Raw genomic sequence first — 24,217 nt, 5'->3', positions numbered from 1 at the left:
ATTCCTATCCTAATTATGATTCAATGACCTGGGCTAAGAATGAATCCAGGATATTAGGGTTGTCATTGCCTTTGCCTGTCAACAACTCCTACCTCATTACTCCTAACTCAACTTCCTTAAATTAAACAGTAACAAAACAGAATTTCTCCTCATTGGCTCCAAATCAACGCTTACCAAAATTAACAACCCCACTCTCACTATTGACGGCACCACTGTCTCCCCATCTCCTCAGGCCCGCAACCTTGGCGTGATCTTTGACTCAACCCTCTCCCTTGAGCCTCACATCCGCCATGTTGTCAAAACATCATTTTTTCACCTCCGCAACATTGCCAAAATCAGACCCTCTCTCACACTGCTGAAAGACTCAACCATGCCTTCATCTCCTCCCGACTGGACTACTGTAACTCTCTTCTCTTTGGCATCAATTCCAGCAACATCAACCGACTCCAACTGGTCCAGAATGCAGCCGCCCGACTCATTACCCACACCAAATCCTGGCACCACATCACCCCAGTCCTCAAAGAACTTCACTGGCTTCCCATTTCCCACCGGATAATCTACAAAATCCTGGTCCTCACCTACAAAGCCCTCAACCACTTGGCCCCCCCTTATCTCACTGACCTCCTCTCCCCCTACCAACCCTCACGGTCCCTCAGATCTATTTCAGCCGGTCTCCTCTCCATTCTGAAATCCATCCTCTGCACTTTTGGAGACAGAGCCTTCTCCAGGGCAGCTCCCAGGCTCTGGAACTCCCTCCCACAATTGATCCGAACTTCTGAGTCCCTCACCATCTTCCAGTCCCGCCTCAAGACCCATCTCTTCACCTCTGCATACCCTTAGTCCCATGTTCCCCTCCCCTTTGCATCTCTGTCTTACTGCTCTATTTTGTTTTGTTCTTGACCCACCATGTAAAGCGACTTTGAGTCCTTGAAAAGCGCTATACAAATAAAATGTATTATTATTATTATTATTATTATTATTATTATTATTATTATTATTATTATTATTATTATTATTATTATTATTATTATTATTATTATTATTATTATTATTATTATTATTATTATTATTATTATTATTATTATTATTATTATTATCTCCTAAATAAATGTATAAAAACCTGCTGAATGTTGGGTTGAATGTTGTCTCACAAACAACTGTGTGAAAATTGGTCAAATAACAGCAAATTGTCTTAGTTCCCTCAATATTCATTAACATTTACATCATTCAAATGTTCACTTGACCGTGATTTGTACCTTACCAAATCTCATCAATTGTTGTATTTCCCTTGAGCGCCTGGAGGAGATGAGCAGTTCCCTTGGACGTTATCTTGTTTTCATTCAACCTATGAAGGATTCACCATTTAATTGGTAATTTACCTCTCAACAACCTTCTCTGGCCCCTCATTCCATATACCCACCACCCTCTGAGTGGAGAAAGTTGCCACTTGGTTCATATTAAATCTTTTCCCCCACACTTTAAACCTACGTATTCTGATTCATGATTCCCCTACTCTGGGTAAATGACTTTGTGCATTCATCCTATCTATCCCCCTGACGAGGCAGTTTCGGCGGCGCGACTCACCCGTTGCAGCGGCCCCTACAGCCTGTCTGTCTTTTTTTTATTTTTTGTCTAGTTAAATGTAGTGTTTGGTGTTTTTTAATACTGGTTTTAAATGTGTATATGTGGGGGGGGGGGGGGGGGGGGAGGGGGAAACTGTTTGAAATCTCTTCCCTGTACGGGAGTCCCGAACTTTTCCCTGTCGGGTCTCCGTTGTCGTTGGGGCCTAGCACCGTGGAGCGGCCTCCAACCTGAACGACCCGGGGGCTCGGGAGACTGAGGAGCGGCGGACTACTCACCATCGTGGGGCTGGCCGGCCTCGGAGCGTGGGGAGCGGTGGTGACTCGCTGCTGCGACTCGACTCCTGGGGCTCGGAGGCTCCAGTAACGCAGCCGCAGGTCCGGTGGACTGGGACATCGGGAGCTCGCGGGTCCGGGGGGAGAGAGAGACCGCTTCCCGGAGCTCCCGCAACGCTACATCTCTAGCCCGTGTCGCGGGGTTGGAACGACCCAGAGCGGAGTCATACATCACCCGACACGGCTTCATGGCCGTGGGACATTACAGTGCCCGCCGGGGGCTCCAACTTCGAGACTTTTAGACCGGGAGCGGGGCCGTAAATCGCCCGGCACGGCCTAAAATGGCCGTGGGACTTATCATCGCCCGCCTGGGGCTTGGACATTGGGAGAGACATGGAGAACAGGGGAGAGAAAATACTTTTGCCTTGTTTATACTTTTTAATGTTTGTGTGAATTAAATTGTGTGTATGTCTAGGAATTGTCTTTGTTTGTATGGCTGTGGAAACAAAATTTCGTTTGAGCCTCACTGAGGCTCAAATGACAATAAAATTGTATTGTATATTGTATTGTACAACTCTACAGATCACCCTCCTGCACTCCAAGGAATAAAGTACTAGCTTGCCTGTACCTTCCAATAACTTAGGCCCTCAAATCCTGGCAGCGTCCTTCTAAATCTCCCCTGCACTCGTTCCAGCTAAATGGCTTCCTTTCTGTAGCTGGATGACTAACACTGAAAACAATACTCCAAATTCAGCCTCACCGACACCTTGTACATATATAACATACTAGACTAAGTGGGACCCGTTGGGTCCCATGTTCACACGGCTCAAAATTCCACCTCTCCACCAATTCCAATAATGGTGGCCAGTGGGAAGGCTTTCTGGAGCGCTGGAATGGGTTCTTGGGGTGGCCGCCTAGTCCCTCAAGCCTGATGTGCTGGCAGCTCACTCACAGCTGGTGGGCTGGCAGTTGACTAATGGCTATTCCTTGAAATTCGATTTCAAGCAGGGTGCAAGGCCACCAAATTCAAATCCATTTTCCTACCATTTCAAGCAGGGTGCAAGGCCACCAAATTCAAGCAGTTTCTTACCACTTCGAGCAGGGTGCAAGGCCACCAAATTTAGGTGCAGTTTCCTACCACTTCAAGCAGGGTGCAAGACCACCAAATTCAGTGCAGTTTCATTCCATTTCAAGCTGGGTGCAAGGCCACCAAATTCAAGTGCAGTTTCATTCCATTTCAAGCAAGGTGCAAGGCCACCAAATTCAAATGCAGCTTCATACCATTTCATGCAGGGTCAAACCACCATAAAACCACCATAAAACCACACAAAACACCAAACTCACAGTTCAGTAGACATTCAGTGTGTTCAATTGATTCACAGCTCAAACAGAGTTGTGACCTCTCCCTCCCCCATCATGCAGAGACTGAGCCACACCCACACTTCCGGGTTTTATAACCCCTCCCCCTCCCACCGGAAAAGGTATGGCCTTCATGGCGTAATTGACAGGAGAGAGATTCTCAACATTTTTTAAACACCAATAACACTTTTATTTTTCAATGATTAGAAGAATCCTCTGCACCTGCTGAGCGGAGGGGAACTGAGTAAGAGGGCCAAAAATCACAGCCGTAAGTGGTAGCGTTTTATCTAAAATCAATATACAGTGCAAACAGGAAGTTAGCCAAAGCACCCAAACCACCATTTGCAGTAGTGCCGTTTAACTTCAACCCAAAGCACCCAAACAACCATTTGCAGGTAGTGCCTTTTAACTTCAAGCCAAAGCACCCAACCCACCATTTGCAGTAGTGCCTTTTAACTTCAAGCCAAAGCACCCAAACCACCATTTGCAGTAGTGCCGTTTAACTTCAACCCAAAGCACCCAAACAACCATTTGCAGGTAGTGCCTTTTTACTTCAAATCAACCATATTTTCATTTTCAAACCACATTAAGGGGACTCATAGTTGAGTAGACATGTGTTCAGTGTTATTCCTAGCTCAAAGAGAAGTAACCCTCTGGCTTCCTCCATCTTGCAGAGACTGAGTGAGGCACACCACTTCCGGGTTTTATAGTCCCTCCCCCTTCCCACCAGCGGGGGCAGAAGAAAGAATGGCAAATTTAAAAAAAAACATTATTATCTCTCTGATTTTTCATCGATGGGAAAAATCCTCCAGTCCCGGAAGGCGGAGGGGTCTCTTAGCGAGGTGGCCAAAAATGATGGCCGTAGGTGGAGGCGTTCTCTCGGAAATCATGCCACAGCGAGCCAAAAGCGGGCAAGATCAGACTTTTAGTAATATAGATAACACCCAAAGTTTTATGCTCAATATTCTGACTGATGAAGATCAATGTACCAAAAGCATCCTTGACCACCCCATGTACTCGTGATGCCACTTTCCTGTAACTATGTATCCCTGTACTCCTAGATCCCTCTGCTATTGTGGTATTTACGTCTTCACAATCTCCCCAGCATGCCAGATTCACATTGGGATCACAACTTTTAAAGAATGAATTTGTGAGCTGTTGATTAAATCTACCACTTCGTCGTATTCCCTTTACACAGTCGCAATCTTTCATGCTCTCTCTGGCTACTCTTGTCCTTGTGCTTTTAAATTATTTTGTTTAGTTCAGTTTGTTTTTAGTTTTAGTTTATATATTACTGTCACATGTACTGAAGTACAATGAAGAGTTTCAATTTGCGTGCGATCCAGTCAAAGAGACTATACATGATTACAATCAAGCTGTCCACAGTGTACAGATAAAGGATACAACGTCTAGTGCAAGATAATTTCCAATAAAGTCCAATTAAAGATAGTCCAAAGGTCTTCAACGAGGTAGATGGGAGGGCAGCATTGCTTGCAAGCTGATGAAAGTACCATTCAATTGCTTGATTACTGCTGGGAAGAAACTGTCGCTGAATCTGGAGGTATGTAATGTTAAAATTGTACAAGGCATTGGTGAGGCCAATTCTGGAGTATGGTGTACAATTTTGGTCGCCAAATTATAGGAAAGATGTCAACAAAATAGAGAGAGTACAGAGGAGATTTACTAGAATGTTGCCTGGGTTTCAGCAACTAAGTTACAGAGAAAGGTTGAACAAGTTAGGTCTTTATTCTCTGGAGCGCAGATGGTTAAGGGGGGACTTGTTAGAGGTCTTTAAAATGATGAGAGGGATAGACAGAGTTGACGTGGATAAGCTTTTTCCATTGAGAGTAGGGAAGATTCAAACAAGAGGACATGATTTGAGAATTAAGGGACAGAAGTTTAGGGGGAACATGAGGGGGAACTTCTTAACGCAGAGAGTGGAAGCTGTGTGGAATGAGCTTCCAGTGGAAGTGGTGGAGGCAGGTTCGATTTTATTATTTAAAAATAAATTGGATAGGTATATGGATGGGAAAGGAATGGAGGGTTATGGTCTGAGTGCAGGTAGATGGGACTAGGTGAGAATAAGTGTTCGGCACGGACTAGAAGGGCCGAGATGGCCTGTTTCCATGCTGTAATTGTTATACAGTATAAGAAAAACATTTTTCACACAGAGAGTGGTGAATCTCTGGAACTCTCTGCCACAGAAGGTAGTTGGGGCCAGTTCATTGGCTATATTTAAGAGGGAGTTAGATGTGGCCCTTGTGGCTAAAGGGATCAGGGGGTATGGAGAGAAGGCAGGTACAGGATACTGAGTTGGATGATCAGCCATGATCATATTGAATGGCGGTGCAGGCTCGAAGGGCCGAATGGCCTACTCCTGCACCTATTTTCTATGTATCTATGTACCTATATGGTTATATGGTATGTGTTTTCAAACTTCTGTACCTCTTGCCTGATGGTGAGGGAGAAGTGGGAGTGACCGGGATTGGACTAACCCATGATTATGCTGGTGGCTTTGTCCAGGCAGAGTGAAGTGTAGATGGAGTCAATGGAATGGAGGTTGGCTTGCATGATGGTTTGGGCTACGTCCACAACTCACATCCACAATGCCTTGACATGTCTCAAATTTCAACTCTCAAGTGGGTTGGGGGTAAAAGCAATATGAAAGTAATTGCGAACATACAAACTTTCCTAAGTGGAGTCGATCAAAAGTTGCCTTTGGACTTACCATGCAAATTTTCTCCAACATCAGTTTAGATTATTGTTGCATGTACAGTGGTACAGTGAAAAGCTTTTTTTGTGTGCTTACCAGTCAGTGGAAAGACAATACATGATTACAATGGATCCATTCACAGTGCATAGATACATGTCAGAGTGTGGCGTGATTGTAATATGAGTTTGTAGTTCTGTTTTGTGGCAAGCACGCAAATAGTCACCTGGATGGGCGTCATCTTGGAAGCACTAGGATGTGCAGGGTCTGAGACCATCAACAAGAAAACACCTTTTCTGTCCTATCTGAGTTATATTTACACTTGAAGACATGTTAGGAACAAATGAGCTGATGTTTCTTTATGGTAGGTCCATAAAGTCCATTGATTTATGTTAGAATATCACCTTTTGGTATCATTGCAGTGACACGGAAAGATTGAAAGTCACCATTCACAGTGGGGGCATGAATAAAATATTACCATAACTTTTCCAAAGAGCAGTTCACTCTCAGCATTTCGCCAAAGCATTCAGCTGCTTCGTCATCCAAATCATTCTGTGTCAACCTGCAAGAAGAATGTCACAAGACTGTAAAATCCAAAATATCACTTCCTAATGGGAATTTCAATGTCTGGGTTGTTCGGTTTAAAGACTTGGCCATAACTAAACTGCTTTGGAAGTGATATATAACCATATAACCATATAACAATTACAGCACGGAAACAGGCCATCTCAGCCCTTCTAGTCCGTGCCGAACACTTATTCTCCCGTAGTCCCATCTACCTGCACTCAGACCATAACCCTCCATTCCTTTCCCGTCCATATACCTATCCAATTTATTTTTAAATTATAAAATCGAACCTGCCTCCACCACTTCCACTGGAAGCTCATTCCACACAGCCACCACTCTCTGAGTAAAGAAGTTCCCCCTCATGTCACCCCTAAACTTCTGTCCCTTAATTCTCAAATCATGTCCTCTTGTTTGAATCTTCCCTACTCTCAATTGATATCCAATGAAGAGTTATTGTGTACAACATGCCATGATATAGGTGCAAAATTAATACAAGGGATGTATAGGGAGTAACTGCAGATGTATTTTACAGGGATACATACAAGGGATTTTTGTAAAATTGATCATGTCTGGTTATAATATACATAACATTAAACAGAGTGACAGTCCTTTCATTCCCTTACGCCTGCTTTCCAATTAATATCTGACCCTCTTCATTATCTTCGCATTCCAAGGTGATTATTCTGCACTCCAAAAATCTATTAATCTTGACATTGAAAATACTACATGACTGACCATCCAAAACCCTCTATTGTAAAGGGCTCAAATGATACATGGTCTTCCAAGTGAATGACCTCCTTGTAAACTCAGTCCTTCGTGTCTCAACCCTTATCCTGGGACTATGCGCCCAAGACTGAGACTTTGAGAGTCTGAGACTATAGAAACATAGAAACATAGAAAATAGGTGCCCCAAATGAACTGGCCTCAACTACATTCTGTGGCAGAGAATTCCAGAGATTCACCACTCTGTGTGAAAAATGTTTTTCTCATCTCGGTCCTAAAAGATTTCCCCCTTATCCTTGTCCTTGTCCTGGATTTCCCCAACATCGGGAACAATCTTCCTGCATCTAGCCTGTCCAACCTCTTAAGAATTTTGTAAGTTTCTATAAGATCCGCCCTCAATCTTCTAAATTCTAGCGAGTACAAGCCGAGTCTATCCAGTCTTTCTTCATATGAAAGTCCTGCCATCCCAGGAATCAGTCTGGTGAACCTTCTCTGTACTCCCTCTATGGCAAGAATGTCTTTCCTCAGATTAGGAGACCAAAACTGTACACAATACTCCAGGTGTGGTCTCACCAAGACCCTGTACAACTGCAATGCGACTATGCCCCAAAGTTATATTTAAGGCAGAGATAGATCGATTCTTGATTATTATGGGTGTCAGGGGTTATGGGGAGAAGGCAGGAGAATGGGGTTAGGAGGGTGAGGTAGATCAGCCATGATTGAATGGCAGAGTAGACGATGGGCTGAATGGCCTAATTCTGATCCTATCACTTATGATCTTATGATCGACTCTCCAGCTATGGGAAACATCTTTTCAATATCCACCCTGTGAAGCCGTCTTTTCATTTTAAAGTTTTAAACTCTAATCCCCTTCATTTTGAACGTTCTGCACAGAACAGCCCCCACTCCCAGGAATGCTTTGTATTTAGTATTACCATCTCTGAGGCAATTCAGAGTTTGCATCAAGTAAAATATGCCATTAAATTGATTCAACTTAATTATGCATTTTAGCCTTTGACAAGGTGAGTGTGAGTATTTAGTAAAAAAGACCACTGTAAATGTAAATTGTAATACTGTAAACCTCAATTTAACTCTTCTAAGTTTTTGAAAAAAAGTCAAATAAACTCCCCAAAACTAAATTCATATAAATGATTCATTCTGGTCGTAAACTTTATGAGCATTTACTTTGATTAATTTCAGAGTAAATGACTGGATAGCTACATTTTTCCTTTAGTAACATCTAAAAATGTTCTTGGTATTCAACCATCCCCGAGAATTCCAGTTTTTACCAGAGTATCTTCAGCGAGTTGTTCTTGCAGAGTGCCTTGGCCAAGTGTTGGCCGCCCTTTGATGAGATCAGATTTGCTGCAAGGCTAGGAAAAGATGGAAACAAATGGCAGATTTTCATTTGCACTGTTCTCAAGGCATAATTACGATGTAATCAGATCTTAGAATTCAGTGAAGATAGCCAAGATGAACAATAAACGGCTTCCATATACTGTAGCACCTTCAGCACAGTGAAATATCCTGATGTGTTTTAAAAGAGCATTTGACTCCATTAAAAAAAAAAGGATATTAATACAGGTGACTAAATACTTAATCCATGAGATAGGTTTTTAGGAAGAAAAATGAAGTGGAGAGGCTTATACAATACAATTCAATTTATTGTCATTTGGACCCCTTGAGGTCCAAACGAAATGCCGTTTCTGCAGCCATACATTACAAACAAATAGACCCAAGACACAACATAATTTACATAAACATCCATCACATTGCTGTGATGGAAGGCCAAAAAAACTTATCTCTCCACTGCACTCCCCCCCCCCCCCCCCCCCCCCGATGTCAGAGTCAAAGTCAAAGCCCCCGGCGGGCGATGGCGATTGTCCCGCGGCCATTAAAGCCACGCCGGGTGATGCAAGGCCGCGCACCGAATCTTGGTGTTAGAGCCCCCGGCGTGCGCTCGCAGTCCCGCGGCCATTCCAAGCCGCGCGGGGCGGTGCTGTAAGGCCCCGCTCCAGGAGCTCTTCAACCCCGCAACTCGGGCGGGAGAAGTCGACGTTGCGGAAGCCCCGAAAAGCGGTCTCCCTCCAGGGACCCGCGGGCTCCCGGTGCCGCAGTCCGCCAAACCCGCAGTTGTAGCCACCGAATCTCCGGGGGTCGGGTCGCAGCAGCGTCCACCACCGCTCCACCCGCTCTGGACTCGGCCAGCTCCGCGACGGTGAGGTGAGTAGTCGGCACCAGAGCCCCCGGTCTTCCTGTTGGAGGCCGCTCCTCGTTGCAGCCCCAACGACAACGGAGACCCGACAAAGAAAAGGTCGGGTCTCCCGTGCAGGGAGAGATTTAAAAGTTACCCCCTCCCCCCCACACCACCCCCCCACACACATACCCCAACAAAAAATAACAAAAACTACATAAAACATAGACATAAAATAATAAAAACGCAGACGGACTGCAGAGGCCGCTGCTGACGAAAGTCGCGCCGCCCACCGTGCCCCTGTCCCACTTAGGAAACCTGAACGGAAACCTCTGGAGACTTTGCGCCCCATCCAAGGTTTCTGTGCGGTTCCCAGTGGTTCCCGGAGGTTTTTGTCAGTCTCCCTACCTGCTTCCACTACCTGCATCCTCCGGGAACCACCTGCAACCTCCGGGAACCGCACGGAAACCTTGGGTGGGGCGCAAAGTCTCCAGAGGTTTCCGTTCAGGTTTCCTAAGTGGGACAGGGGCATTAGGAAGGAAATTCCAGAAAAAGGATCAATGTAGATGAAGGCACAATCTAGATTGATGGAGGAATCAAAGATGGTGATGCGGAAGGAACCAAAATTGGGTTAAATGGATAGGGAGGGACTTGAGGGTTTCAGCCTCAGAGGGACTTGAAAGCAGATGAGAAGATTAAAACACAATCTTTGCTTGAACCAGTATAAATGTAACTCAGTGAGCAGATTCTTAATAGATTAGGTCGGTGGGGGTGCTGCAAGCCGGCGCCCTGTCAGCAGCGTGTCCGTTTTTTTTCTACTTTTTTTGTTTTTTTAGTATGTTTTACAGTATGGTTTTGATGTTTCTCGGTGTGTTTTGTGTGGGGGGTGGTGTGGGGGGGGGGGGTAAGGGGGAAACCGCTTTGGTCGCCTCCTCCACGGAGAGGCGACTTTTTCCAGGTCGCCTCCCCATGGCCTAACAACGAGGATCGGCGCGGCCTTTCCCGGAGACGCGCCTGGGGCTTCAGCGGCGGGCGCAGTGCAGACTCTCGGCGTGGAGCGGGCGAGCCCTCGCTGGAGGGGAGCGCTCCGTTTCGCTGGCCCGTGGCAGCCGGCAGCCTGAAGCCGCGCGCGGTCTGCACAGCTCCAGCTGGCGCAGCGTCTACAGCCCGGGATCCCTCGTGGGGGACCCGGGGGGAAGAAGAAGCTCCGAATGCCGGCCCGCGGCCAACTTCTACCGCGGGCCCGGCGTGGACTTACCATCATCCCTGGAGGGGGAGCTTCGACCGCCGGCTCTGCAGTCTGCGGTGCTTCTGGCTGCGGCGCGAACTTTAAATCTTCGACCGCCGGCCTGCGGCCTACACCAGCCTGAAGCCGCTGTCTCCGGTGGGGAAGAGCCGATCCTGGACTTACCTTGACTTTTACCTTGTCCTTTTATCATCTGGACGCCCGCAGTGGCGACTGCGGAGGATTGTGGTCTCGACCACGGGGGAAAATGGAGGAGGACTGGACAATTTCTGTGCCTTCCACCACAGTGATGAATGCTGTGGTGGATGTTTGTGTTACATTTTTATTGTGTTTGTGTGTTCTTTATCATTGTACCGCTGCTGGCAAATTCATTTCACTTGCACTTTATGTGCAATGTGACGAATAAAACTGATTGATTGCCTTTGATTGATTAGATTAGATTAGATTCCTTTATTTGTCATTCAGACCTTTCGGCCTGAACAAAATGTCGTTGCCTGCAGTCATACATGTAATAATAAACAACAAAACACACAATAAACACAAATTAACATCCACCATTAACATCCATCATTAATGTGTGAACAGTCCAGATGGTCAGAATTTTAGATGGTAGAATTTGTAGAATGTGAAGATGGGACGTCAGTAAACAGAGCATTGGAATGACATCATCGTAGAGTCACACAGCACGGAAATGTTCCCTTCTGCCCAATTCATCCATGGCGACCAAGATGCCCCATCGAAGATAGTTCAATTTGTCTACATTTGATCCCTATCCCTTTAAGCCTTTCCTTTACATGGACCTGCCCAAGTGTCATAAATATTATTATTATACCTACTTCAAATATCTCCTCTGGCAGCTCATTCCATATATCGACCATCCTCTGAGTGAAAAATTTTCCCATGTTCCTATTAAATCTTTCACCTCTCACCTTAAACCTATAGTATGTCCTCTTGTTCATGACTCCCCTACTCTGTGTAAAAGATTCCATTCCCCATATCTATTCTCCTTGTGATTTTATACATCTCAATAAGATAACCCCTTAAGGGCCTATCCCACTTAGGCGATTTTTTAGGCGACTACAGGCTGTTGCCACATGGTTGCCGGGGTGTCGCCTATATGGTCGTGAGTCGTCTCCTCAGTCGCCCAAAGAGTCGTAGCTTTTTTCTGGTTGCCGCTGGATTTTAAAATGTTCAAAAATATTCGGCGACAGTTGGCTTGACGGCCATGAGCGTTGCTTGACTTCTCATGACGTAGATGCTGTCGTAGGTTGTTGCCAGGTGACGTAGGTGCTGACTTCGGTGAATTCCATTGGCGACTACCTACGTCAACGTACGTCAAGTCGTGACAGATACCGGCGACTGAATTGTCTTAAGTTGTCTTCAGTTGTCGCTGACAGGGCCGTAGCTTGCCGCGGGGTGGACGTAGGTTGTCGTAGGTGTGGTCATTGGTGGATGTCCTAATGGGTCGCCGGTTGTCGGTAGCTTGTCGTAGCTTGACGCCGACTAGGTGGTAGGTTGTTGTAGCTTGTCGCAGACATTGTCGTAGGGGGGTCCAGTCGCCAGTTTTTCGGCAACCTGCTACGACTATGACAATCGTCGGCAGTCGCCGAAAAAAATCGCCTAAGTGGGACAGGCCCTTTAGTCTCCTGCACACCAAGGACTAAAGGTCTAGCTTACCCAATCTCTCTCTATAGGCCAGGCCCTTGATTCATGGCAACTTCCTCATAAATCTTCTCTGCACTCTTTGGGTGTTGCATACTTAAAGGGCCTGTCCCACTTACGTGATTTATTCGGTGACTTGCCGGCACCCGTCATAGTCGCAGCAGGTCACGCCTGTTTGGCCGTGAGTAGTCGCCCAAAGAGTTTTCCCTTTTTCTGGTCGCTGCTGGATTTTCAACATTTTGAAACATTTCGGTGACCTGCTGCGACTATGACGGGTGCCGGCAAGTCTCCGAATAAATCACGTAAGTGGGACAGACCCTTAAGGATATTACAAACATAATATAGCTGCTGTGAATTCAGTGGAAATAGGGTAAATAAGTAAGAGGCCATCCTTTGGAACTAGAGGAGATTTTCGTGGATAAATGAATATTTTTGTGACAAACTCCTCCTAATTTAGCCTATGAAGATATTCATTTAGATGTAGTATGGCAGTGTACTCATTATCAAAGCAGTTATCCGGGAGATAAAATGTTAAATGTTCTCTTTTAAAGGAGAATTTAAATTCAGCTTTAAGCCAACATAATAAGACATCACATGCAAAATGAGGAACCTGTTGGATTGTGAAATCTAAACTGGTTACTTAAAATAGCATTGAGAAAGGAAACCCGTGATCCCATCCCAATTTAACCTCTATGCAATACCGCACACATGAAAGAGAAGTAGCAATAACCCATTTGACCCCTCAAGACCATTTCACCATGTAATTGAGATCATGGCTTATCGCTGCTTAATATCAAAAAATCTATTGATTGATCTTAGCTTGGACATGTGCAGCAGTTGTATCTTCATTGTCACCTTGGGCTGAAAATTCCAAAGGGTTCCCACCCTCTGGCTAAAGAGATTTCATCTCGATTCAGGAGCCTTATCTTGAGAACATGAACCCCCCCCCCCCCCCAACCCGCACACCCCTGGTAAGAAAATAATCCTCATCGATTGAATGAATCAATCTCTGCAGGTCTATGAGCATTTAGTACGCTTCATGAATTTTGAATTTAGAAGATTGAGGGGGGATCTTATAGAAACTTACAAAATTCTTAAGGAATTGGACAGACTAGATGCAGGAAGATTGTTCCCGATGTTGGGGAAGTCCAGAACAAGGGGTCACAGTTTAAGGATAAGGGGGAAATCTTTTAGGACCGAGATGAGAAAAACATTTTTCACACAGAGAGTGGTGAATCTGTGGAATTCTCTGCCACAGAAGGTAGTTAAGGCCAGTTCATTGGCTATATTTAAGAGGGTGTTAGATGTGGCCCTTGTGGCTAAAGTGATCAGGGGGTATGGAGAGAAGGCAGGTACAGGATACTGAGTTGGATGATCAGTCATGATCATATGGAATGGCCGTATGGCCTACTCCTGCACCTATTTTCTATGTTTCTATGAGATTCCTCACTCTTCTGAACTTCAGAGAGCGCCAGCATTGTCTGTTTAACCCCTCATTATCGTCCATGCCCTAATTTCAGAAAGATTTTGCAAGCAAATGCCATATGATAATAAATGTAATTACCTCATCTCTTTCAGACTGTGGTGATCTATTAACGCTTCTGCAACCTCTTCAGCCCCTTTGTCTCCTATTTGATTTCCCCAGAACCTGTCGATCATTAAACATCAAGTTATTTTGGTCAATTGCTTGAGATTTAGAAACTGCAAGTAAAATAGAAAATAAGTGATCTTCGTTCGACAAATGTAATTAAGCTTTTCAATACCATTGGTTTTCATGGTTGTATTTCTAAAACATCTTTTGCACAGTTTCAGAATCACCCTGAATGACCTTTATCTGTGCACTGTGGATGGTTTGATTGTATTCATGTATCGTCTTTTCTTTGACCTGATAGCGCGCTGCAAACAAAAGCTTTTTACTGTACCTCAGTATATGTGATAATATTAAACTAAGCTGAATAAAGAGCAGTCACATGCACCCACCGGCAACGATCAAAACAATCAAACTGAGTGCTGAGGATAAAGGTTTACGTGGACATTCCCCTTGCTCTTATTGCTCCATATTTACGAGAGGATATTAATATTTTGGAAGCAAATTGGATAAGCTTTGCCAAAAATGGGAAGATTGGTTTATGAGGGAAGGTTGGGCAGGCTGGAGTCTAGTGGAGTGAGAGGGGATTTATTTTAGTTAGTTTAGTTATTTTAGGGACGACAGATGGCACAATGGGCTAAGTGTTCGGCTGGCAACCGGAAGGTAGCTGGTTCGAATCCCGCTTGGAGTGCATACTGTCGTTGTGTCCTTGGGCAAGACACTTCACCCACCTTTGCCTGTGTGTGTCCTTGGGCAAGACACTTCACCCACCTTTGCCTGTGTGTGTGGATGTAATTATGTGAAGCACTTTGGGGTCAATGCAAGTTGACTAAAAATGTGCTATATAAATAAAGAAATTTAATTTAATTTAGTTTAAAAATACAACGAGGAAACAGGCCCTTCAGTTCACACCGACCAGCAACCCCCACACATTAACACTACCCTACACACACTAGGGACATTTCTACATTTATACCAAGCCATTTAACGTACAAACCTGTACATCTTTAGAGTGCGGGAGGAAACTCAAGATCTCGGAGAAAACCCACGCAGGTCACGGGGAGAATGTACAAACCCCATGCTACCAAGCACTCGTAGTTAGGATTGAAACTGGTGCTGTAAGGCAGTAGCTCTAACGCTGCGCCACCGTGCCACCCATTGATTTGATTGAAACATATAAAGGATCTGGACAGAATGGATGCGGAGAGGATGTCTCATCTCGTGGGTGGGTCAATCTAGAAAATATGCCATTGGTTATTTAAGACGTTGATCAGACAATATTCTTTTCTCTGAGGATCATGAGAACTTTCGTTCTCAAAGAGTAGTGGAAGAGGTTTTAAGTATTTCTAAAACAGGAATGACCTCATTGAGTGGCATTGCAGGCTCTAGTTGTCAAGGCACCTACAATTGTTCTCTTCATTTGTACATTTTTCAAATAGTGTTAAGAGATCATGTTGATGCAGAGGACCTGAAAGGGACAAGTTTAATACCATACTGGTTCTGTCATTTATGTTCACTTCTAGTAAATAAATAAAAATGCTCTGGACTGGTATCTTCCTTTGCTCAGAGAACAATAATATAGGTATTGGTTATGAGCTGCAGGATAAGAGTTAACACTCGCCTTCCTAGTGGGAATACCCATCTCCTTTTGGGAGTAGTTACAATATTAACAGCCTCCAGAGTTTGCTACACCACATAGACGCAGTACACTTCTGGCAATCCAGGCTGATATTCCATTGCAGACTGACAAATACATCAATCACGGGTGCTTTTGCTCAGATCGAAAAAGCACTTACTGGACAACTTCTATGTTCCCTTTGGGAGGGATTTTGAAAACCCTTGCAAGAGGGATGCTTGCAAGCCCAGCAGTTATATCTCCATAGTCCTCATGGATCTTCTCCCTATATCTTGTCGATACCTACCCTCGCGTAACATAAACCTGATTATCTCTCATTGCCAACACTAAAGGAACACGTACTATCACCAGGGAAAGGAGCTGAGAATATCCCTTTTGTGTACTCCACAACAGAATGGGAAGTGTCAAAGCATACCAAAAAGGAACACAGTGGATTTGTTTTTAAATCATAAACATTCAAGCTCCTGCTCTTAAGTTTAATAAGCTTGGACAGCGACCAACTGAGATCTTTTATGTTCAAAGCTTTAATTGTCTGCCTTTCACAGACTTCTGATGGATAAAACATGATAATGTCAATAGCTATCAACCACAGGAAAATGATTAATGTTTCAAGTTCAAGTTCAAGTGAGTTTATTGTCATGTGTCCCTGTATAGGACAATGAAATTCTTGCTTTGCTTAAGCACACAGAAAATAGTAGGCATTTACTACAAAACAGATAGATGTGTCCATATACCATGATATAAATATATACACACATGAATAAATAAACTGGTAAAGTGCAAATAACAGAAAGTGGTTATTAATAATCAGAGTTTTGTCCGAGCCAGGTTTAATAGCCTGATGGCTGTGGGGAAGTAGCTATTCCTGAACCTGGTTGTTGCAGTCTTCAGGCTCCTGTACCTTCTACCTGAAGGTAGCAGGGAGATGAGTGTGTGGCCAGGATGGTGTGGGTCTTTGATGATACTGCCAGCCTTTTTGAGGCAGCGACTGCGATACATCCCCTCGATGGAAGGAAGGTCAGAGCCGATGATGGACTGGGCAGTGTTTACTACTTTTTGTAGTCTTTTCCTCTCCAGGGCGCTCAGGTTGCCGAACCAAGCCACGATGCAACCGGTCAGCATGCTCTCTGCTGTGCACCTGTAGAAGTTAGAGAGAGTCTTCCTTGACAATCCGACTCTCCGTAATCTTCTCAGGAAGTAGAGGCGCTGATGAGCTTTTTTGATAATTGCGTTAGTGTTCTCGGACCAGGAAAGATCTTCAGAGATGTGCACGCCCAGGAATTTGAAGTTCTTGACCCTTTCAACCATTGACCCGTTGATATAAATGGGGCTGTGGGTCCCCCTCCTACTCCTTCCAAAGTCCACAATCAGTTCCTTGGTTTTGTTGGTGTTGAGGGCCAGGTTATTGCGCTGGCACCATATGGACAGTTGCTCGCTCTCTCTTCTATATTCAGGAGCTTTAAGAAGGAACTGCAGATGCTGGAAAATTGAAGGTAGACAAAAGTGCTGGATAAACTCAGTGGGTGCAGCAGCACCTATGGAGCGAAGGAAATAGGCAACATTTCGGGTCGAACCCTTCTTCAGCCTGAAGAAGTATTTCGGCCCGAAACGTTGCCTATTTCCTTCGCTCCTTAGATGCTGTTGCACCCGCTGAGTTTCTCCAGCACTTTTGTCCACCACAGGAAAACGATGTCGGGCATTCACTGCCATAATAGCAACCACCTCAGAAAAATATATAAAGGGCCTGTCCCACTTAGGCGATTTTTTCGGCACCAGCCGGAAAATAGGCTGTTGCCACATGGTCGCGGGGTGTCGCCTGTATTGTCGTGAGTTGTCTCCTCAATTGCCGTAACTTTTTTTTGTCGCCGCTGGATTTTGAAATGTTCAAAACCTTTCGCCGACAGTGGGCTTGACGTTGCCCGTCTTCTCCTGTCGTAGGTGCTGTCATAGGTTGTCGTAGGTTGTCACCAGGGTGACGTCAGGTGACGTTGGTTGTCGTCGGGTGCTGACTTCAGTAAATTCCATTGGCGACTACCTACATCAACCGGCGACAGGTACCGGCGACTGAATTGTCTTCAGTTGTCGCCGACAGGGTCGTAGCTTGTCGTATCATGTCGCGGGTGGACGTAAGTGGACTTCGGTTGTCGTCAGTTGTTGCCTGTGTGGTCGAAGGTTGTCGTAGGTATGGTCGTAGGTGGACGACCCAAGTTGCGATGAATTATATCGCTGGTTGACGTAGCTCGTCGGAGTTTGTTGTGGACATTGTCGTATGGTAGGTCCAGAGAAGCCGGTTTTTCAGCGTCCCGCTACGACCATGACTGCCGCCGGCAGTCACCTAAAAATCACCTAAGTGGGACAGGCCCTTAAAGTTCCCCCAACCTGTAGGATTGAATAGATTTGAAGTGACTTGGTATTGTTGGAGGAGCCTTTAGTTAGCATAAATTCCACCTTGTGCATTCCTACATCCAACTCACCCAAGCTCCTGAATAGTTTTGCTTTTTCGTATCGCTTTAGCCAGATATGTTCCTCCTTTATGGGTGATCATATTTTTTCCGATTCTGTTTAAACAAAAAAGGTTTGATTAGTTTTTATCATTGTTTGAAAGTGTTTTCTGAAGGAGAACATTTTGCTCCGACTCACCTCAAATTAATGAGACTCGGACAAACTTCGACCAGATTGGCAACGTCCCTCGCACCAACATCACTTATGTAATTTTGGTAAAGTCTGAAATAGATTTGGCATCATTAAACAACTGTGAAAATCTCTGACATATTAACACTGAGAGGCAGTTATAGGCGAGGTAAACCATTTAGCCAATCCAAGTTGAAGCTGTTATAGTTCCATTCTTACCTCCAGTTTTTGCAACATCTATTGTTTCTTAACTGATTCAAAGGCCTTCAGAATCTGGTGGCACAACAGTCTACCACTAGTCTCAGTATTCTTGTACCAGTGAATTAGTGGACTTGTTTGATTAGTATGGTGTCAGGGGTTAAGGGCCTGTCCCACGAGCATGCGCCTGCATGCTGCGAGCCCGACCAAACCGGAAGCGGGGGCCATGCAGAGGTCGAGTGAGTGACGTGAAGAGGCTGCATACGGCGTTGAGGCGGTGCGTATGCCCGTCGAGGTGGTGCGTACGGCGTCGAGGCGGTGCGTATGCCCGTCGAGGCGGTGCGTATGCCCGTCGAGGCGGTGCGTATGGCCGTCGAGGCGGTGCGTATGCCCGTTGAGGCGGTGCGTATGCCCGTTGAGGCGGTGCGTATGCCCGTTGAGGCGGTGCGTATGCCCGTCGAGGCGGTGCGTACGGCGTCGAGGCAGCTGCGGGCCGGCAGGCCGATGCCGCGCGGAATTTTTTAACACGGTCAGTTTTTTCGGAGCCCCGTGCGATGTCGGGACCAGCTCCGCACAACTCCATACGGCTCCTGCGATCGAAGTGGGACCAGCCCCGCGAGGCCGTACGGCTCAAGCGACCACGTTAGGTCGCGCTTGCTGCATGGAGTCGCATGCTCGTGGGACAGGCCCTTTATGGAGCGAAGGCAGGACAATGGGGTTAAGATGGAAAGATGGATCAGCCATGACTGAATGGTGGTGTAGACTTGATGGGCCGAATGGCCTAATTTTTTTCCTATCACATATGAACTTATGAACTTATGAACTAGTGCTTTCAAAGAACCATCTGATTCGTCTTGCCCCCTATAATGCAATTGTTTAAGTAGTCCATTGTAAATTGCAACTCTTCTGTTCACACACACACACACAAAGCAGCACGGCAAAACACAGTCCAGCAAACTGTTTTAAACCGCTACACATTGCCCCAATTACATTGTGTGTTTTTAAAATGGAAGCCAATAGTCATCTTAACCAGAATACAAGAAATTGGCAACTACAACATCCAATTCCCTCTTGAAATGTATAATTCAATTTGTTCTATCATCTTATCATGTTGTGTGTTTGAGATCAAAACAACTCAAGATATAACAGCAAAAACAACCTCCATTTATGTAGTGCCTTTAATATAGTAAATTGTCCCCAGTTGCTTCAAACACGCATTATCAAATACATTCGTTTTGAACCATATGAGGAGTAATTAGGGTAGACTTCAAATCCTTGGTTTGAAAAATTGGGTTTAAGGAGCATTATGAAGGGCAAAAGAAAGGAGGAGGGATTTAAGGAGGTTGTTGAAGAAGTTGGGGGCTTTGTTTTTAAAGTCATGGCCATGAGTGGGGGCACACACAAGTCCAGAACATAAGGAGATAGGGGTATCTCAGAAAGCTTTGGGGTTCAAAGGAGAACACAGCGAGAGATGCATCCGATCATAGAGTGATTTGAGAATAAGTGTGAGATGTTTTAAATCATGGAATTGATTCTCTGATTATGAAGGTACACAAAAATGCTGGAGAAACTCAGCGGGTGCAGCAGCATCTATGGAGCGAAGGAAATAGGCGACGTTTCGTGCCGAAACCCTTCTCTGATTATGAACCTTGGTCAGCAAGCACTGGGTTGAAGGACAAATAGGATTTGGTTTGCGTTGAGACAATTATTGAACAACTTGATAGGTAAATACTTTCCTCCACGACACCAATTACTCTAAATATGTCCATTGATTGCTGGCCCTTTCACTAGTAGACTGTGATTCTCATTCTTATATTCAAATCTTGCAACATATTAAATCTCATTTTAGTCTTCTCTCCATCAGGGGAAACATCTCTGCAATAGAGATTTGCAACTTCCTCTTCCCAAGGTTTGACTTCTCCCATTCATCTGCTGTTCACTGTAGAATGAGGAAGTGTTTTTCTGACAGATGTGTAGGGAAGAACTGCAGCTGCTGGTTTAGACCAAGAACAGATACTTTCATTGAACTCCTTCGCTCAGTTCGCCTCAGCCTACGTGATCCCCTGGTTGCCAAACACTTTAACTCCCATTCCCATACTGACCTTTCTGTCCTGGGCCTTCTCCATTGTCAGAGTGAGGCCAAATGTCAAGTCAAGTCAAGAGAGTTTATTGTCATGTGTCCCAGATAGGACAATGAAATTCTTCCTTGCTGCAGCACAACAGATAATTGTAGGCATGAATACAGATTAGATCAGTGTGTCCATATACCATAGACTATATATATACACACATAAATAAACAGATAAAGTGCAATAAGTTGTTATAGTTCATAGTTTGTTTGAAGTTGTGTTTAATAGTCTGATGGCTGTGGGGAAGTAGCTGTTCCTGAACCTGAATGTTGCGGATTTCAGGCTCCTGTACCTTCTACCTGAAGATGCAACGAGACCTGGGGGTCATGGTACACCAGTCATTGAAAGTGGGCATGCAGGTGCAGCAGGCAGTGAAGAAAGCGAATGGTATGTTAGCATTCATAGCAAAAGGATTTGAGTATAGGAGCAGGGAGGTTCTACTGCAGTTGTACAGGGTCTTGGTGAGACCTCACCTGGAGTATTGCGTACAGTTTTGGTCTCCTAATCTGAGGAAAGACATTCTTGCCATAGAGGGAGTACAGAGAAGGTTCACCAGACTGATTCTTGGGATGTCAGGACTTTCATATGAAGAAAGACTGGATCGACTCAGCTTGTACTCGCTAGAATTTAGAAGATTGAGGGGGGATCTTATAGAAATTTACAAAATTCTTAAGAGGTTGGATAGGCTAGATGCAGGAAGATTGTTCCCGATGTTGGGGAAGTCCAGAACAAGGGGTCACAGTTTAAGGATAAGGGGGAAATCTTTTAGGACCGAGATGAGAAAAGCATTTTTCACCCAGAGAGTGGTGAATCTGTGGAATTCTCTGCCACAGAAGGTAGTTGAGGCCAGTTCGTTGGCTATATTTAAGTGGGAGTTAGATGTGGCCCTTGTGGCTAAAGGGATCAGGGGGTATGGAGAGAAGGCAGGTACAGGATACTGAGTTGGATGATCAGCCATGATCATATTGAATGGCGGTGCAGGCTCGAAGGGCCGAATAGCCTACTCCTGCACCTATTGTCTATGTATCTATGTTTCTATGATTCTATGAGTGTGTGGCCAGGATGGTGTGGGTCCTTGATGATGCTGGCAGCCTTTTTGAGGCAGCGACTGTGATAGATCCCCTCGATGGTAGGGAGGTCAGAGCCGATGATGGACTGGGCAGTGTTTACTACTTTTTGCAGCCTTTTCCGCTCCTGGACGCTCAAGTTGCCGAACCAAGCCACGATGCAACCGGTCAGCATGCTCTCTACTGTGCACCTGTGGAGGTTCGAGAGAGTCCTCCTTAACATACCGACTCTCCGTAATCTTCTCGGGAAGTAGAGGCGCTGTTGTACTTTCTTTATGATTGCATCAGTGTTCTGGGACCAGTAGAGATTTTTGGAAATATGCACGCCCAGTAATTTGAAGTTCTTGACCCTTTCCACCATCGACCCGTTGATATAAACGGGACTGTGGGTCCCTATCCTACCCCTTCCAAAGTCCACAATCAGTTCCTTGGTTTTGCTGGTGTTGAGAGCCAGGTTATTGTGCTGGCACCATTTGGTCAATCGGTCGATCTCACTTGTATACTGACTCGTCCCCATCAGTGATACATCCCAGAACAGTGGTGTCGTCAGCGAACTTGATGATGGAGATCGCACTATGTCCGGCTATGCAGTCATGAGTATAGAGTGAGTACAGCAGGGGGCTGAGCACACAGCCTTGAGGTGCTCCCGTGCTGATTGTTATCGAGGATGACACATTTCCACCAATACGGACAGATTGTGGTCTGTGAATGAGGAAACATAGAAATATAGAAACATAGAAAATAGGTGCAGGAGTAGGCCATTCGGCCCCTCGAGCCTGCACCGCCATCCAATATGATCATGGCTGATCATCCAACTCAGTATCCTGTACCTGCCTTCTCTCCATACCCTCTGATCCCTTTAGCCACAAGGGCCACATCTAACTCCCTCGGAGTCGAGGATCCAATTGCAGAGGGATGCGCAGAGACCCAGATCTGAGAGCTTGGTAACCAGCTTGGAGGGGATGATGGTATTAAATGCCGAGCTGTAATCAATGAATAACAGCCTGACATATGAGTTTTTGTTGTCCAAGTGGTCCAGGCCGGAATGGAGAGCCAGTGAGATCGCATCCACCATTGATCTATTGTGGCGGTAAGCAAACTGCAGTGGGTCCAGGTTTTTGTCGAGGTAGGAGTTGATTTGTGCCATAATCAACCTCTCAAAGCACTTCATCACCACAGATGTTAGTGCCACTGGTCGATAGTCCTTGAGGCACGTCACCTTGCTCTTCTTGGGCCCCTTTTGATGCCCCTTTAAAGCAGGTGGGAACCTCAGACCTCAGAAGTGAGAGGTTGAAAATGTCCGTAAAAACTCCAGCCAGTTGGTCCGCACAGGTTTTTAAAACACGCCCGGGTATACCATCAGGTCCAGGCACTTTTCGAGGATTCACCCCTCTGAAGGATCTTCTGACGTTTGCCTCTGTGACTGTGACCGAAATACCATCACAGCGAATTGGGCTCGGGAAGGCACATCAGTGTTCTCCCTATCAAAGCGTGCGTAAAACGCATTGAGCTCGTCAGGGAGTGATGCAAGCTGACATTTGAGCTGCCTCCTGATTTTGCATGGTGATTGCATTCAAGCCTCGCCACAGCTGCCGAACATCTGTCTCATCCTCCAGCTTGGAGCAGAAGTCACTTTTGACCTTTTTGATGGCCTTTTTTATGAAGTCTGTAGCGACTGTGGCGTATTCATTCAGGTCCGTTGCCGAGTCCCTGAACATTGCCCAGTCTACAGACTCCAAACAGTCCTGGAGTTGTTCCTCTGCCCCCCCCCCCCCCCCCCCCCCCCCCCCCCCCCCCCCCCCCACGACCAGCTCCGTACTGTCCTCACCTTTGGGGCTTCGTTCTCCAATTGCTGCCTGTAGGCAGGAAGAAGCAGCACCGCGGTATGGTCGGATTTACCGAAGTGAGGGCGAGGGATAGAGCGATAGGCACCCTTGATGGTGGTGTAGCAGTGGTCGAGGGTGTTAGGTCCTCTGGTGCTGCAGGCAACATGTTGGTGGATGTTAGAGAGTGATTTCTTAAAGTCTCCGGCTCCGGTGGTAATGCCTTGGGGTAAGACGCTGGTGCTTGTTGACCACGGCGTGCAGCTCCTCCAGTGCCAGATGGGCGTCTGCCTGGGGTGGGTTGTAGACCACGGTCAGGAGGAACAGCATCTCATATTTTGCTTGGACAGTTTACAACCCAGTGGTATGAATATTGATCTCTCTAACTTCAAGCAACCCTTGCATCTCCCATCTACGTCCCTCCCCCACCCTAGTCGTCTACCTAGTTTCACTGTTGTCCTGTTAAGTTCCTCTGTCTGTATACTCATGGTCATCTATTCCACAGCTAACAATGGCCTATTGTGCTCTGCATTTCCTTGATTATCATCGCTTCTTGCATATTGTCCATTCATTTCTCCTCAGTAGTGGGTAAATTTGTCGTTCCCCTTTCCCCCGACTCAGTCTGAAGAAAGGTCATGACCCAGAACGTCACCTATCCCTTTTCTCCAGAGATGTTGCCTGACCCACTGAGTTACTCCAGCCTTTTGTGTTTTTCCCCGACAAATAGACAATAGACAATAGACAACAGGTGCAGGAGTAGGCCATTCGGCCCTTCGAGCCAGCACCGCCATTCAACGTGATCATGGCTGATCATCCACAATCAGTACC

The 24,217-nt window shown here is 45.7% G+C and overlaps 1 protein-coding gene across 1 annotated transcript in view; it reads right to left on the bottom strand.

Moving 5' to 3' along the window:
• Positions 1-24,217, bottom strand: part of LOC116970091 (nucleotide-binding oligomerization domain-containing protein 1-like) — a 53,761-nt gene that overhangs the window by 6,131 nt on the left and 23,413 nt on the right. Inside the window, exons 6-11 of the mRNA XM_033016823.1 lie at positions 18,182-18,265; positions 18,016-18,099; positions 13,882-13,965; positions 8,505-8,588; positions 6,404-6,487; positions 1,262-1,345 (exon numbers count right to left, since the gene is read on the bottom strand). Coding sequence (XP_032872714.1) covers positions 1,262-1,345; positions 6,404-6,487; positions 8,505-8,588; positions 13,882-13,965; positions 18,016-18,099; positions 18,182-18,265 — 504 coding nt within the window. The remainder of the gene's footprint in view (positions 1-1,261; positions 1,346-6,403; positions 6,488-8,504; positions 8,589-13,881; positions 13,966-18,015; positions 18,100-18,181; positions 18,266-24,217) is intronic.

This window comes from Amblyraja radiata, chromosome 2 (genome assembly GCF_010909765.2).
Source record: "Amblyraja radiata isolate CabotCenter1 chromosome 2, sAmbRad1.1.pri, whole genome shotgun sequence".
Taxonomy (NCBI): Eukaryota; Metazoa; Chordata; class Chondrichthyes; order Rajiformes; family Rajidae; genus Amblyraja; species Amblyraja radiata.
Note: the sequence above shows the minus strand (reverse complement) of the source record. Positions and strands in the feature narration are given on the sequence as shown.